Source organism: Strigops habroptila, chromosome 9, assembly GCF_004027225.2.
Source record: "Strigops habroptila isolate Jane chromosome 9, bStrHab1.2.pri, whole genome shotgun sequence".
Taxonomy (NCBI): domain Eukaryota; kingdom Metazoa; phylum Chordata; class Aves; order Psittaciformes; family Psittacidae; genus Strigops; species Strigops habroptila.
In genome coordinates this window covers 21,979,023-21,996,311 of record NC_044285.2, presented here as the reverse complement: position 1 = coordinate 21,996,311, position 17,289 = coordinate 21,979,023, and the positions used below count along the sequence as shown (strand labels likewise).

The 17,289-nt window shown below is 46.7% G+C and overlaps 1 protein-coding gene across 2 annotated transcripts in view; it reads right to left on the bottom strand.

Annotated features, from left to right (window-relative positions):
• ALPK3 (alpha kinase 3) overlaps positions 1–13,487 on the bottom strand; it is a 36,171-nt gene extending 22,684 nt beyond the window's left edge. For both annotated transcript variants that reach the window (XM_030498071.1, XM_030498072.1), the window contains exon 1: positions 13,307–13,487. In XM_030498071.1, the coding sequence (XP_030353931.1) occupies positions 13,307–13,449 (143 nt within the window). In that variant the 5' untranslated portion in view covers positions 13,450–13,487. The remainder of the gene's footprint in view (positions 1–13,306) is intronic.
• Positions 13,488–17,289: the final 3,802 nt, after the last annotated feature.

Genomic DNA, 17,289 nt, shown 5'->3' with positions numbered 1-17,289 from the left:
TACTAGGAGAGAGGACCCCAGGGTCTCAAGTGCAAGAATCTTAGGAGAAACGGCAAATATTGCAAGAGAACCGGTAGCTGGCAGCTCTAATTATAGCATTTTCAGCAGTGAAAGACATTCCTGAAACAAGTGATCAGCTTCTAGAGACATGCAAGAGATATAGAACAAACCCGCAAATCATTCCTGACACAGCTCCGCCATGAGCAGAAGAGTTCATAGCACATGGTGATAGCTCCATGAGGAAGACCCCAGCCTCACAAGCAGCCCCCAGCTTGCAGGCAGGATGCTGGTGCTGCTGCTACTCATGCTCTACCTGCTGAGGAAGCAGACTTGTTCAGGAAGAACAAAAATCTCCACCACATTTAGCATGAACCCAGCAAGGTCAGATGCACTGACAGGCTCTGCAGCAGGGACTGAAGGTGCCAGGATAGCTCCAGCCACAGCAACTACCTGTTTCATCCATCCAAAAACTTACCTGGAGGCTGCAGTGCTATCATTTTTACTCTGGCTTCCTGATACAATAGGTTTGTAAGAGACAAAGGGAGATGAATCTCTCAAGTAACAAACAGCTGGGATGCAGCAGGAATCTCGCCCAACTCCCAGGCACTTTGTGCTGGGCAAGGGTACAGGACAAGGACAGCTAGGGCTGTTGCAAACTTGACTCATCTACTGAACGAGGGTTATAAGCTCTGTCTATATGCAAACACGTGTGGGATGGGGTAAAAACCAGATTCCACAGCTCAGCCTCTTTTCTATGGAAATCAGTGGTCCCCAGGAGACTGAGGCAAGCAACTCTTCACACAGCTACAGGGCCAGGAAAGGGCTGTGGAAGCCAACAGCTGTTCAAACCAAAGAAACCTTTCCACGCTCCAACCCCAGGAGAAAAAAACCTCCCATTTCCAAAGAGCAAGGCAGACAATCCAGTACCAAGGCAGTTACTGGTGAGATTTACTGGTCTGGCCCCTTCACTACAGATCCCCAGCCCTAGACCAGTAAACGCCTTTTAGATCCACATAAAGGAACTTTCCAAACATCAGTGAACATTTCATACACCCGCAGGAGAGCAACCGGATCAGCATCTCAGAAAAAGCGATGTGCACACACACATAGTGACACTCATGACCAAGTTTAATCCCAGTATCATGCCACTGGTATCAGCAGGCAGTGCCAGGAATAAGTCTGGTCCATTCAGTGCAAATCCCACAATCAGGTGAAATACAGCAAAGGCTACTGAATATTTTAGGAAAGCCGCATCACCAGAAGCTGGGGGCTCCACAGGCAGAGCAGATGAATTAGAGGAGATTTGCCCAATGTACATTTGGCAGGAAGCCCTGGAAGGTCTATTTAATCTTTCAAAGAAACCCTTGTATTAGTTGAAGGCAGGGTTGGAGACAGCAGCACTGTGGGGCTCTCAGCTGACTCCCTCCAGCTGCAATGAGACTTGTCCAATTCAAATTGCTTTCTAAACCAGTAATTCAGAGCATTCAAGAAATCTGATACAAAGCAGCAGCCACTCTTCCTCCAGGCCTTCCTGAAGCTGCATCTTTGTTGCAGAAAAGCCCTGGAGCCTTGGAAGAGGACACCAGCAATTCAGTAGAGGACACTGGCAATTCAGTAGCCTTTTTACATTAAAGAGGGATTTCCATACAAAAACAGTCTGCTGGAAAAGGAGATTTAAGAAGTGTATTCCTCTTCATCATTATTTTCTTTTCCTGACTTTTTGGTTAGCAGTCAAATAGCTACAGGGGTGTTTTGGAGAGGCGCTTTCCTCCACAGTCTTTCCTCTACCTGCTTCTGCAGCAAGCCAGTAATAGCATTTCCAAAAGTGTTGTTTTGCCAAAGGCAAAGTACAAGTGCATTTCAGGGCACAGTCCAAATGAATGAGGATCTTCACAACAAGGCATGGGATGGCACGGGGAGAAGAAAAATGCTTCTTTCAAAGTCTCAGGGAGGCTCATCTAATTTTTAATGTCTCTGTATGGAAGTCTCACTTTAATATCAAGAAGTAGCTGAACACCCATCCTTTGGCTAAGAAAGAGGAATATTTCTTGCACCGTAACACAGGAATTACAATGAACGTTCACTTTGCTGTCTGCAGTTCAAGCAAGTATTAGGGATCCAATCATGCAGAATAAGGCTGTTAGATCACTTCAGGGCTCTCTACTAATTAGTTGGTGCCAAAGCATTATAGATTAATCATGCAAAACGAGATTCAGTGTTGGTCAGAGCAGTTTAATGCAACATAGTTTTACCTTCCTAAACTGGAGGGAGAGAATCTGCTGCTTGATAAGCTAAGCAAAAAACAGCATAAAAAACATTAGACAGAGAAGCACGGAAAGGAGCTGAAATAAACAAACCGTTACAGAGATGATTAATGATGAGTCATTTTGCACAGGTCAGAGTTCCTATTAAAAGAAGGTACAGCTGCCTCACTCAGGCTGACTGCCAGGACGAGCAAGCCACATTATCAATTGAAATCAAAGGCTGTAAAAATGAAATGGTCGTTAACTGCAGAGAATAAGTGTAAGACATTTATACAAGTAGGTTTCCAAGAAGCAGCACCTGAGCCTTCCATGCACCATCCGCAGCATTGTGCTCAAAGCAGCAACTCCACCCCAGGAGATGTTGGATTAAATGGCAGGCAGGAGTACAGACCATTGCAAGCCCACTTCTCTGCTGGCAAGCAGGTGGCCTGAGTTGGTCACCCTCTGTGCTTCCAAGGACAGCTCTTTGGAGAAGCTGAAAACTCTCTGGTCATTATACAGCGCCTCCCAGCTTGCCAACCAAATCACTAAGGTCTGGCAAAAAATTAAAATAAAAGAAGTAGACTCCTCAAGAATCTACAGGTTTTGCTTTCTTTGCAGGAACATACTAACAAGTTATAACATTAACCAACTCGTGGGAGTGGGTGAGGGGAATCAAACACCCAAGTCCTACACAAGGGACACCCAGATGAGCTACTTACCAGTGGCGACCAGCTCTCCCAAAGAAGTGTCTTCAAGGATTCATGTCCTAGCCAAAAGGCCAAATTGCCATTTTGTGGCAGCAGCCCTCTGCAGGCTGTAGGAAATAACCTCTTGGCATTGACCCACAGCAGTCAGATGCAGTTCCTCAGACCCTCAGGTCACCCACAGGACAATCAAAAGCCTAAAACTAACTAGGTACCAGGTATTCAGCAGCACGTAAGCTCAGTGATTTAATCACACTGAGATATATGTTAGTTATGCCTATGCAACAACCTCACCATATAGCCTCAGAAGCAACTACAGCATAGACATCCCCTTTGGGATGTAAGAAGTCAGACTCCCATATTGGTACATGCAGATGGATCAAACCTTCTCAGCCTTGTGCACTAATGACCACCACTGAACAACCAAACTTCAGTGCTTTATGATGAAGTTACAGAAGACAGCATGAAGAACCAACAAAGGTGCACCTCTTCAGGTCTCCTACCCAAATGATCACATCTGGGTTCTGTGCCAGTCCCAATAGCATGGAAGTCAAGTCTTACCCTAAAAATTACCACAGAAGGTCTCTTAGAAGTGTTCCTGCCAACCATATGGCACTTCCACCTGTGGAGGCAGAACCTGAATGGGATTAAAAAGTAAAAAAGCAGTTCATCTTGAAGGTCTGACACTTTACACAAATAATTGGGAAAAAAAACAGCATTCTGAAGAGCTCACTGGCTCCTCTCCTTCAGATCAGGAGAGCAAAGACAAAAGAAGTTTTAGACAGCGCTCCGGAGTAGGTTTAACGAAACAAACATGGGTGGCACTTGCTCTTTTGGCAGTGGCTTCACCCTCTCCACCCCTAGCTGCATGATCCTGATCCCTCTCCCATGCCAACTGCTGTTCACATGGCCAGAGGATGAACAGATCAGGTGTTATCCAGCTGGAAAAATCAAACACTAACCATAACAGGCTGAGAATCAGCCACCTGATCCATCTTGTATGTGCTGGGCTGCCCATGGGAGAAATCAGACAAGAGGAACTTTGTCTTTCCAGCTAAGCCCCACCACCTGGGGCATCCCTTTGAGCCCCATGTCCTTTCCAGCAGTGCAAGGAGTGCCTTTGCATTACCTTACTGACCAGCACGTCACCTTGTCCTCATCACTCCCAGCCACCGTAACAGATTAGAGAGCTCAAATTGTACCTTCAGCTGCTCTTGGCCTGCCCTGACCTCCCAGGGGGATCGAGCTGCCTCCTCCCAAGAACCCTCCCAGGCAGAGCCATCACAGGTGACCCCGGGGCCATCAGCACCCATGCGCTGGGTCCATGTGCTCTGGGCTGCCCCAGGCAGCTCTGTCTAGCTGGAATGATAACTCATCTGCTTCCATTGTCTGAACCACCAGCTTTTCAGCAGGAAATGAACCCATCAACATTTTGCATATCACTGCAAGAGAAAATGTCCTTCTAGCCTCCAGAAATACTAAGGACAAGGACATCGCCTGAGAAGCCATCAGGGAAGATCCTAAAGTGCTGCTGGAGAATGCTAGTGTAGGCAGAAGTGGTTTTTTAATCTTGCTTTCTTGCATAAGACAAATGGGAAGCTGTTTCGGCTTGGACATAAAGAAAATCACTCAAATAGCAAGAGTCAGAATGAAGGGTGCCTGTGCCATGAACCCCTTGTGCTCATAAATGTGCTCAAAAGGGAGCATCATCGGTACTTCTTTTTAATCCCCAGTGTTGAGCACACAACCTGGGCTTTATTCACTGCACATCCTGAAACGTGGTCTGAGGGTCTCTTGAGGATCCTTGATATTATCAAAAGAAAAAGGCCATCAACACAAAAATCCATGCATTAACTAAAGTTTAACCTCAATACGCTAAGGAACCAAGCAGAATTTGCTTTTCAGTCTAGAGATTTAAGCACAGAGAGAGCAAGATCAAACTCTGAATGCCAGAACAGCCCTGTCTGCAGGCAGCTGGTGTTTCCCTTCATTTTAATGACATTCACAGTGTCCTCGCACAGAGCTGCAACAGCATAACTACACCAGACTCCAGACCAAACCCACACGCTTGGAAACGTGGGACTCCTGAGCAAGGCACGACAGGCACCCCAGCACACCTAGTCTGATACTCTGGGACTGGGCTGTCTCTGTCCTCAGCTTCGCAGGGACTTCTTAGTGCACATAATACAGGACTCTGCTTATGAAATGCAGCATCAGCAGTGCATGTGTCTCCCCCGAACAAGCTTGGGGACATTCTAGTTACTGGATGAAGGCAAACGCTTATCCTGAGGAACACATCTAAAGTGGGTGAATCAAAGCCTAAAGGTACTGGTTTCTCTCTATTGGAGAAGAGGAGCTCAGACAGATCTGCTCCAGGCATGTCCAGCATCAGTGGGAGGAAGGCCTCTTCTGGCACCTTGCATCTATGACCTGAAGCACAGCTACCCCTGAAAGTACAGGTTTGGTTATTAACCACTGTAGCACTGTACCATAGAATTATACCCCTCTATTATGTACCTCCTACCAGCCTCAGTTCTTTAAATTCTGTTTTATCAGATACTTTCAAACTCTTCGGAATTTCATCATCCTCTTAAAAGTTTTAGCCCTTCAACTACTCATAATTTTTCTCAGAAGTGAAGACAGTCTTCCCCAATGCCAAATTTCAGTCTTGCTGCACGAGCAGGAAGACAAACCATCAACACCACCCACTAAAAGTACTGCTCAGGTTGATGGCCTAGGCTGGTACATCTCCCCACTGGCACTGAAAAGTTAACTGTTTGAAAAACACAGATTTTAAATCTGATGCCTTTTCTAACCCTTTCATGCAATCGCTGCTTGAAATTCTCCTCTTTCTGCATTTCTTCTCTCCGAGATAAAGAAATCTTTCTCCTTCCAGCTCATGTCCTCATATGGAAGTTGACGAGACTTTCAGGAGACTCTGAAATAGGCTTCACAGTTGTTTCATCCTCACATGTAGAAGTACAGGGACCTGTACCTGCAGCTTGAGCTGCAACAGTCATTAATACACTTAAGTGTTCTTCCACAGCACAAAAATTGAGCCACACAAGCTGTCCAGTGCAGCAAGTAAACAGCAAAACATGTCACAACAGCAAAGCCGAGACATCTGAGTGGTGTTTTGATGGAATCAGCATTGCACAAAAGCCTTCAGATTAGCCCAATGAGAACGGGGTGCTCTTCACATCTTGGGAGCGGCACAGAGGGATGCCCTGGCGATCCCCTACAGATTCTTCCTCTTGCTGGCACTCTCACCCGTGACATTATTGGGCATGTTTTGCACATGCAGATTTCCAAGTATAAGATTTCATATGAACTTCTCCTGCCTCCAAGGTTAATACTACTTGATACAAATACAAAGCACCCCAAACGTCTTCTCAGATGTCAATAGCAAACCATTTTCAACATTTAAAAGCCAACAATGAAGCTTTCATGTACATATGGTTATGCTTCTTTCCTGCTATGTGTCCTGCTTCTTATCAAGCACTTCATGCACACACAGAACAAGTGTGTTTGTGTTTCATATACCATGACAGTAATTATCAGCAATCCTGTGATAAAGCAGCTGTGAGTGCTATGGAGCTGTACAAGACACATTGTTATTTTACAGACTGGAAAAGGGATGTATTGAGTCTTTGCTTGTCAAGGTCACGGAACAAATCAATGTCAGAGCTCGAGAAATGTGGCATTTTTTCTCCAGGTAATTTACTTTGAGCAGAGATAAACACAGACTTGCATGTAACAATTTAGAGCTAGATGTCATTAACAGAGAAGGTGGAAAACAAGAAATTAAGTTACATGTTTCTGTATCAGTGTCTGTAACACTCTGAAGATGGCTCAGATCTGTGTATTTTAATTCTGAATTATTGCTGCCTTTATGGTCCAAATTAAACTGGTAACTACTTGAAAGACACCAAGGAATGAAAAAGGATAAAAGAAAGCAAAGCAAATACTGGGCAATGAGATCCCAGGAAAGTTAACATCTTCTAGGTAACTCATTGTGCATAGATTTTTGTAGTTGTGGGTTAGAAACGCAGCAAGGTGAAAATACAGTTGTTCATAACAGTTCTGTCTTCCCCCTCTTGAACCAGGTGATGCTGTAAAGTGTGAGACTGAGTTGGTATGAGATAATAGCCTCATTTACCTGAGATCTTTCTCCTCTTGCTGAAACAGAGTGAGGATAGAGCAGGTCTTCATTCCATCTCCTGGAAACAGCCTCTGCTGTGTCACAAGAGGTGCCCAGTTCAGAGGAGATCATGATCTCCCATCCATGCAGTCAGATGGGATCCCAGGCCTGGGAAATGTCTCCATTTACGAAGTTTCCAGAGAAGAGCAAAGGTTACACATGTGATATATTCTGTATTTTAACAATGGCCTTGTTTGTCCAGCTCCACATCTAGATCTTCCAGCCTAGGTTATCAGCACATCAGCCTACAGTCAGTTCTGCTTGACCTTCTAGAAGATAAGGACAGGAGGCTTTATAATGGGGGCCAAAAAGTGCAGTTTGGGATTATTATTCACTGTGCACAACTGCCAAGGAGCCCCACTCAAACCAAGCATTACTGTGCAGATAATTGCACCGAGAGGAAAAAGATGCCCCAGTCCTAGAGATCATACAGACCACAGATGAATCTACTGATGCCTTGACTTTTGCCTTTGCAGTGGGTACTGGATGTTCCCTCCTTTCAGAGTTTGGGGCACTTCCATCCGACAAGATAAATGGACTGAATTCCCTCAGATGTCATAGCATCAAAAGGTTTCTTATTCGGGATTTACAAAACTTATTGCCAAAATAGCCAACCGAGAGTTTGGGGGTTAGGGTCAAAGGCAACATTACTGAGGGGATCTGCTACAGGCCACTTGATCAGGAGGACTCTCTGGATGAAGCTCTCTATAGGCAGATAGGAACAGCCTCACGCTCGCAGGCCCTTGTCCTCATGGGGGACTTCGACCACCCCAATATCTGTTGGAGGGACGGTACAGCCCGGCACAAGAAATCCAGGAGGTTCCTCGATTGTGTGGAAGACAACTTTCTCTTGCAAGTAATAGAGGAGTCGACAAGGAGAGGTGCCATGCTTGACCTCGTGCTCAGGTGGAAGCGGGGACAGGAGGCCTGGGAAGAATACAGGGACATTGTCCAGGAAGCTAGGGATCAGGTCAGGAAAGCTAAGGCCCAGTTAGAACTGAGTCTGGCCAGGGGTGTCAGAGATAACAGGAAAGGCTTCTATAGGTATGTTGCCAACAAAAGATAGACTAGGGATAATGTGAGCCCTCTCCGGAAGGAAAAACAGGAGAACTGGCTACCCTGGATTTGGAGAAGGCTGAGGTTCTCAACGACTTCTTTGCCTCATTCTTCACTGGCAACTATTCTGACCACACCATGCAAGTCTTGGCATGCAAATGCAGGGACTGTGAGAATGAAGACCTTAGGCCCATTGCAGGAGAGGACCACATTTGAGATCTTAGGAACCTGAATGTGCACAAGTCTATGGGACCTGATGAAATCCACCTGTCCTGACGTTCTTTACTGTGAGGGTGGTGAGGCACTGGCACAGGCTGCCCAAAGAAGTGGTAAATGCCCCATCCCTGGCAGTGCTCAAGGCTAGGTTGGACAGAGTCTTGGGTGACATGGCCTAGTGTGAGGCATCCCTGCCCATGGCAGTGTCACCAAAAGTCGGGAGAATAAAACTCCTTAATCCTAATGTAGCATTAAGAAGCAGGCACTTCTTTATTGCAGCGCTGGGGCTGGGTGGAATTTCCACAAATCAAGCACACCCCATGCCAATTTCGTTGTTACATTTATACACAAAAAGGACAAGGTAGAATACTCCCAGTTACAGTGATTGGTTCATGATTTGCATACAATTATAACATTCTCTTCTGTTACTACGCTTGCGCAGGGGAAGGTCTTCACTTGGGTAAGGGTCTTCTCGATCTGTGGGTGTGGTTTTTAGTATTACAATGAAGGCAGTTTACTTCAGGACACCTTAAAAGTAAGTTTTGTTGCCAAGTTGGCTGGTTAGATTTCTACCTTGCCAGGTTGTCCAATAACTCATCCTATATACAATAGACCCTACATACAATGCTCTGGTTATGGTCTAGACAGTAAGGACTAAGGCTAGCATGTTACAGAGAACAAGGACTTCAAGCAACACAGTGTCGGATTTCAAGTGACACAGCAACCCATGCTAACATAAAGGCTAACTTCTTAAATCAAGATGTTCCTATAGATAACTGTTTCACAAACACAAAATATAGAAAGATTCAGTAAAACTTAAGATACTCTGCAACAGCAGGGGGTTGGAACTGGATGATCTTAAGGTCCTTTCCAACCCAAATCATCCTGTGATTCTATGAATAGCAAGGTCCCATAGTAAGTTACAGATGCCCAACTGCTGAAGAGGGAACTCCTCTGAGCTAAGAAAGCTATACTCCTCCCATGCTCTTCAGGTAGTAAGCACTCTTTGAGTTTTCATCTCACTTTATTATAGTAACATATCTTTCACCTTCATTTGATACTATGTGCAAAGCAAGAGGTACAAGATTGAGAATGGTTTCTAGCCAGAAAAGCCAGGTGGCACTGCACGCTCCGGAGCTCAACTGCTTCTACAACCAGAGACAGCAGCCAAGAAAAGACCAGAGGCAATGTCACTACACTCTATAAATATCTGCATATAATGGAGCTATGACAGTAGAAAGATATTTAAGCAAGGAGGCAATGCTGTAACAAGACCAAGGAGCAGACATCTGCATTAGAAGAGAGGTGCAGATCGCTTCCAACAGAGGAGTTTGCCTAGGACTCAGATGAAGTTTTTACATAAAATTACACCTTCTCTGCACAAGACATATTTTGGACTCAGCTAGTTCATATACCTGAAGACATGGCTTGAAGTTGTGGCCCATGAATGCGGCTAAGGCAGACCCTGGAGAGGACTGACAGCTTCTCCTTTCACTTTGTGAAGGAATTACAGTCAAGTGCATTGAGACACAAGAGTTTAAAAAGAAGAAACACCACCACCTACCCCAAAATAAAAAAGCCTCATCAACCACCAGGGCAGAAGACAAGTCACCATGACCATAAGCTGCTCCTCACATTGTCTGTTATCTGGTATGTTATCTGGTATGTTGACAGACCAGCAAAGGAAAGGCAGTGATCTCTTGCCACTGAACTATCTGCTCACAGAGAAGATTCTTCCTAAAGACCAGTTCCCAAGGGTACAAAAAGTAAATATACTGAATGTTCCATTTAATAAAGGGATTATCTCTCTATAGCCATTTTCAACACCTCTATTCTTTTGGCCCCTGGAGCACCACCTCTGGCAAATTCTAGAGGTTAAAAAACATAAAGACCATGTTCTGGTTTCCAGATTAGTATCCATTAATTTACACATCCCTTTCCTCCTATAGGATTAGGGAGACCAAGTAAAATCATCCAGTCTACTCTGTATGTGGTTCATGAATGCAAGCGTATAGGTGAAACATATTCATGAGCCACCTCAGAAGCAGCAATTGCTAACCTTAGTTCTTTTCATAAAGATATTTCCATGTCTGTAAGGACCTTCATCATGACACTACACTTGCCACTGCTTTAAGAATCAGTGAAGAGAGCAGGTAAATATTTTGGTTAAGCACACTCTACAAATACATGTAAAGACAGCAACAGAGAAGCCTGAAAAACAACCCCACACTGGGTTTGGATCAGAATATCTACTTTTGCTTTCTAACCACCACAGTAGCCACCCACCACAATTCTGTGTCTGCATTGCTTGTCCCATACTTTTGTTAGCTTCAAACCCACCAAATTCAAATACTGCTCTGCGTTAGAGAACTGCTGAATGTTATCTGCTCTTAGGCATGTCACTCATCTTGCTTTTCAAGTTCTCCCAGGCAAGTTCTCCAGATGCTTCTGGATTTAATTAAACTCATAATTGCTTTCTGAAAGTCTTCTTGCTACATCATTCCACTCACTTGCTTTCCAGAATTGTTATGATACATTATTTAATTACAGGACAAAAAGCCTCACTTCATTCAAGTCATTGCCCTGCATTATAGACAACAACACAGTTTCCATGCATTCTGGCTCAAGTCTTTTAGGTGTTCTCAAGCCTGTGCAGGGAACGAGACTGGAAGGTGTCGTGAACACATGGACATGTCAGTTTTGTTATTTAGCGAATATTTACTCTGTGCTTCTTACAACAGAAGTGGCAGCCACTGAAGTTAACAGGCAAAATGAAATTAACTTGCCATAGTCTTTGACAAACAAGTACATAAATGGGTTGAAAAAAGGACTGGACAATGTGTGGAAATGGAATGCACTGTTGATTTAAGTGTGGTAGCACAGTGTTCCTTTGCCTGCAAAGGCATCAGGCTCCCATGGAGCACTCACCCACAGCACTAGCCTGACAAGTTCAAGGTGTTCAGGACTCAGAGCTTTGCAGATACAGGCTGGATTTACTGTGCCTAAACCACAGTATCGACCCAGCCAGAAGCGCTACATCCCTCTGTGCCTTCCTCAGTGGCCTTAAGGAAATCCCCTTTGGGGATTTAGGGAAGAGAAAGCTCAGGGGAGACCTTATAACAGTCTTCCAATACTTAGATATTAGGTGGCCTACAAGAAATCTGGAGAGGGACTTTTGACAAGGGCCCGTAGGGACAGGACAAGGGGGAATGGCTTTAACCTGCCAGAGGGGAGATTGAGATGAGATCTTGGGCAGAAGTTCTTCCCTGTGAGGGTGCTGAGGTGCTAGCACAGGGTGCCCAGAGAAGCTGTGGCTGCCCCATCATCCCTGGCAGTGTTCAAGGCCAGGTTGGACACAGGGGCTTGGAGCAACCTGCTCTAGTGGAAAGTGCCCCTGCCCGTGGCCGGGCTTGGAACTAGGTGAGCTTTAAGGTCTCTTCCAACCCAAACCATTCCATAAGTCAGTGAGGAACACCAGAGGTATTGCTTGAAGGACTGATGAACTCTCAGTTATAGTTAAACTGATTAAAGCTGCAATTAGAACACACTCAGGGGAGGAAGGGGCGGGGGGAAGTCAAGCTATAGGCAACCAAAACACCTCAACATCTTATTTACTAAAGACTCTCTCTACTTGTAATCTGCAAAGTGGAGCCATCAAACTTGAATACAGATTTCTTTTGGTATGGTCCAAGGTCACAGCCTGGTTGTGGATGCTGTATGGGCATTTGTTGGTACTGAAGATGCCACGGTATGCAGATAGACTGCAATTAGATCGCATGCTGTGATACAATCACAAGGGAACTGAATTAAAGCAATTTAACTTTGGCATTACCCCAGTTTTAACATCTGACTTCCAAATAGCACTTTTTAATATCTTTTGGTCCTGTATTTATTTTTATGAATCTCCGATTCTTTGAGGCATCAATGCTTGACACACTGGAAATGTGTCAAGCATTCATAAACTGTCAGAAGGGAAGAGGCACACTTGTTTCAAGAGCTTACAGATTGAAGAGCATTCCTAGTGAATTCAAAGTAATTTATAGGCTTTATTTTGAATGACTAACACAATCACTGACACCTTTGCCTTTGCTGGCTCGTTGCCTTGTATTTTTGTATTTGCTAACCTCAGTCTCAGTTGACAACATGTTTATCATACCTTCTCCCGTGCAAACAAAGCCTTATTCCCACCACAGACCCCGTGTCTACGGCCATTTCTGACCTAGGAATGCTGTTCTCACCACTGCTTGGCCTGTATCTACATTGTAGAAATACCTTTTTGACAATTAGATAAGGCACACACTCTGCGGGCCCCTTCTTCGGCGTCTGGTGTCAATAACACAAGCGGTTTCAGTACAGTAAAGGCAGGAAGGTCAGCGCTGAACCTTGTACCCAAGCTTAACTTGGGAAACGCAGAAGCTCGCGTCCATCGGGATTTCACAGCAGGGCGATGGCCTCAGCGCACCTGCCCTGTGCGACACTGGCAACCCCTGCCGCGGCTGCACCCGCACAGAACCACGGCCTCTCCTGGGAAGCGAGAGGGTGGCCCGCAGCAAACGAGCTCTTTCGGAGAGCGTGAGCCCTCACCTGGTTTTTCCACCCTGGAGGAGATCTCTGGGCCGGGAAAGGCCGGGACAGCCGTGCCGCCTCCAGCTCGGCCGTCACCTCAGCCTACTCGGGGCCGGGTATTGCGTTACAGGCTGGGCCGCTGCCATCCTGCTCTCCTCCCGCCTCACGCCGGGCTCTCCGTGTCTTCCACCTGCCTTTGACATGTCTCCTGCAGGCCCCGTCCCCGGGCCTTGGCGGCACCGCGCACTCACGGCGGCGGCCGGGCCGGGGGACACCCGCCGCGCCCCGGTCCCTTCCCCCCGGCCCGGCCCCCTCACCTGTTCTGGGGCCGGATGCCCAGCAGGTAGCTGCGCCGGTCGGGGCGGGAGGCCCAGGCCGCGCTCTCGGCCTCCTCCGCCCCCTCTATGGCGTCCGCTCCCCGTCCGTGGAGGCCGCCGAGGGCGCGGCGGGCCGAGCCCATGGCAGCGGCCGGACCGCGGCTGCCCCGGCCCCGCCGCTGCCCCCCCACCCCCTGCCCCGCCGGCATTTATAGCCGCGCCACACATGCCGCTGTCACTCGGGGGCGGCGGCGGCTGACGCAGCGGCCGCGGCCCGGCCTCCAGGGGTCGGGGGCCGCCCGCCCGGGCCTGGCTGCGGCCTGGCTGCCCGGCCTCCTCTTCCTCCATCCACCACTGCCAGCTCGAGCTTGTCTCTTCAGGAGAAACGGTATTATTTTTTATTTATAATAACCCCCAAATCAGCTTGGGGGATTTCTTGCACCTCGAAGACATCTCTGGACCAGCTAAAACATTCCCCAATTTTTTGCCGGCAGCAGGCTCCCACCCTGGGCAGTGGCACCACTCGGTGCAGTCACAAGCAGCCACGTCCTGCGCTGGCCTCTGGAGCATCTCATGCCTTGGTGGTCCGGGTTTTATGCCGTGCTGCCTGGGAGGACTGTGATGGCATTTATTCAGTCTCCATGAAAAGGACAGCACAAAAGATGGCTATAAAAGGCGGGTACATGTCACAAACTGTTACCAGCAGTGATTCACGCCAAATGAAAACATAAAGTGTAATAAAATGGGAATTTTTTCTTGTTCCACCTTTGTCTTGCCTGTCAGGCTGTTGCATTTTGTGCCACAGGCACATCGCTGGTGGCACCGCATCTCTACAGCGCAGGATTGATGGATGGTGCAGATTTGCTGCAGATCAGCTGTCTGCTCACACTGCACAGCAGCAACTGAGAAGTGTGCAGCCATGCAATCTAGTAGAGCAGTGCTTGCAGACACCACCGAATCCAAAGCCAGGACCCCTAAGTGGATTTTATTTTCGTATAAACTTTCTTGGATCCTGTTAGACCTGTCAGAGTCAGTGTATATTGTGCCAACAATTTGGGGTTTGTGTTTGCAGTAGTTATGATGTCATCCTAAGCACTCCGAATCTGGATTTATCCAGTTGGTCGACAGAGGCCTGATCAGACTCGTAGTTCTTCCACTCAAGCCTCAGTGAAATGCTTTTCTCAGCTCAAATCTCAGAGGATTCTTGCGTTTGAGCAGTGTTTTGGAAGGAGCCATCTCAGATGTAGGTATTGGAGTTTATTGCTTTTTGTAGGCTACCATGGCAGGTTATTACATTATAAGGCATGTAAATATCTGGATTTGTGATTCCAGATGGTCTTAGCAAATGCAAAGGAGATGGACCTCATAAGACATTTGGTTGTGGTCCTAGGAAATATGGGGAAAGAAGGTGGTCCCAGAAAGCTGACTGAAGGTCTCACCTTCACCAGGCAGTAAAATAGCAGATGAAATTCCATAAAATGAATGTAACATGATCCATAAAGGAAATGACAATACTAATTTTCAATAGGCAGCAGTGGGCTCTGCGTGGACTAATGCCATTCAGGTATAATCCATCTCAAGCAGAATACAGTAGACTTGAAAAAAAAAAAAACAACCAATAAAACTAAACCCAAAACTCACAGAAGGGCAGCAATGGTGAGCAGAGGTCCAGACTGGCTGCTGCATGAAGAATAACTACATAGACTGGGACTCTTCAGCCTGGAACAGCTGAGGTGCATATGACTGAGCTGTGAGGGACAAGGAGAACAAGAGTAGAGGCATTGAGTGAAATTAGCAGGAGGTAAAATCAGTAAAAGGGAGGTACTTCCTCCCTCAGCTTGGCATTAAGCTGCTTCCACACACTGCTATGGCTGCTCAGTGTTAATAGGGGTTAAGAAACCCCCTAGAACAAGTCTGTGGAAGGAAAATCTCTTGAGGTTTACTCAGGACAAAGATACTCCCTTTGGTTCAAGAAGTCTCCAAGCTACGAAAGAATACTCACTTTGTGCATGCCCTGATCTCACATCCTTTGCTGTGCCCTGGCTGCCACCTAAGTGTGGGAGGCAAGATGCTAGGCTGGGAAGTCCCAAGTTGGCATTCTTCTGCTTCCATTTCTGACAGCAGGAGGACTTTAAAGTCCCACAGCTCCAGGAAACATGAATTCAAGTCCCAGCATATGAATTACACATTATTTTACCATCCCTCACCGTGGGCCCTATGTCTTTGGGTGCTGATTTGATAGAATAGAGCCCAGACTATCTTGAGAAAGGTGTCCAGAACAGGCAGGTCTCTGTGTCAGGCCTGGAACTGTGCCTGGTTTCAGACTCCCAAACACAGGAAGGACACTGATAATCTGAAATGAGTCCAGTGAAGGCCACCAAGATGGTTAAGAATGCTCAACACATGACATAGGAAGAGAGGAAGACAGAAACTGGGGTTTAAGTCTTCAGGGAGGGCTAAATGCAGACTTCCTTGTTTTCTTCAGCTACCTCACAGGAGGGTGCAGACCAGGCAGAGCCAGCCACTTACCAGAGGTTCAGAGTGATAGGGCAACAAATACAAGTGGCAAGGAGGAAAGTTCTAAATAGACGTTAGGAAAAGAAATTGCCCCATGAGGGGGTTCAGAGAATACAACAGGGTCCCAGAGAGGTAAGTGATCTTTATCCTGGGAAACAACCAGCTGTGGATGGGACAAGGTGCCAAGCAACCAATCGATGCCCTGCTCGGAGTGGGAGGCTGGACCAGAGACCTCCAGAGGCCCCTTCCCACCCCAGCCACATGATGGTTCTTTGCCTCACCTCAGTAGTAGAGGGAAACCTGGATGTTGAGTGAAGGTTTACCTTGGCTATGGTGAGATGAAGCCTGCTGTGGTGTTTGATCCTACCCTCACATGCACGGTGGATGTATTTTTTCCTGGCCTTTCAGGCTCTGAATGCTTCTTGTGCCCATCGCCTGTTGCCCTGCTGAGACGTCAGCTTCCTCCTGCAGCATCTGCTCTCCTGTCGTTTGTTCACAGAGAGTGACAGTGCCCTCTGCTCTCATCTCCATTTGGAAATGTGTTCTCTCATCATTTAGTTTTTGAAGCCTAAGACAGAGTCAGCCACAAGGCTTCAATCCCTGTTAGCAAAGCTTTCCTCCTCTGCCTGCAAATCCAGCACTGACTCACAGCGAGAGTGGCAGATGTTTTCTCACTCCTTTCACACAACATATCCTTCCCTTTCCACCCTGCATGCATACACAAGTTCCTCCCTTTCTAATATCACAGGCTTCTTCCTGCTCTCCAACATGATGTGCGCAAGTTCTCCCCTCCCGGTTCTTCACCAAATATTCAAGCAGACTGTGCCAGTGCAGGGCTCTTACAGAGGACGAGCATGACAGATCTTTTGTCTGGATATTTGATGGAGGATGCTCTTTCCAAAGCCTAGAGAAATAGTCTATAGGGAAAGCAGCAACGTTCAGCTATTTGAAGACATGCTGCATCAACCAGAAGTGTCATCTTTAGCTCTGGGAAAGTGCCAGGGTTAATTTCATGATCATTTTATTAGCTACCTGCACTGCATTTATAATAACTCTGCATGACAGGCATGACTCGGAGCTACTGGCACATACTCAGGTAGAACCTTCATTTGCAATATGTTTATTTTAAATCTGCAAGGGTGTATTTCCAAATGCCTGGCTGGACCCTCTAGAAATCAAGAAAATGAGGATCTGTGTGATCTCAGAGACATCTGGGGATGTAAGCACAACGAAAGGCCCTACAAGACTATGCTAAGCATCATCTTCCCTGTATTCAGGAAAGAAAAGGACTAGTCTCTGTAGGAGCAGGGATTGCTTTGGATTGTGTTAGATGTAGCACATTTTCCTACCTTTGAGAGAGCACAGTGTGACCACCCCACCCTGCACAGAGGAAAGGATGTGGAGGGGAAAGGATGTAGAGGGAGAAAATCCTTCCTCCATCTACCAGTTGGGTTTGGCTTTTTCCT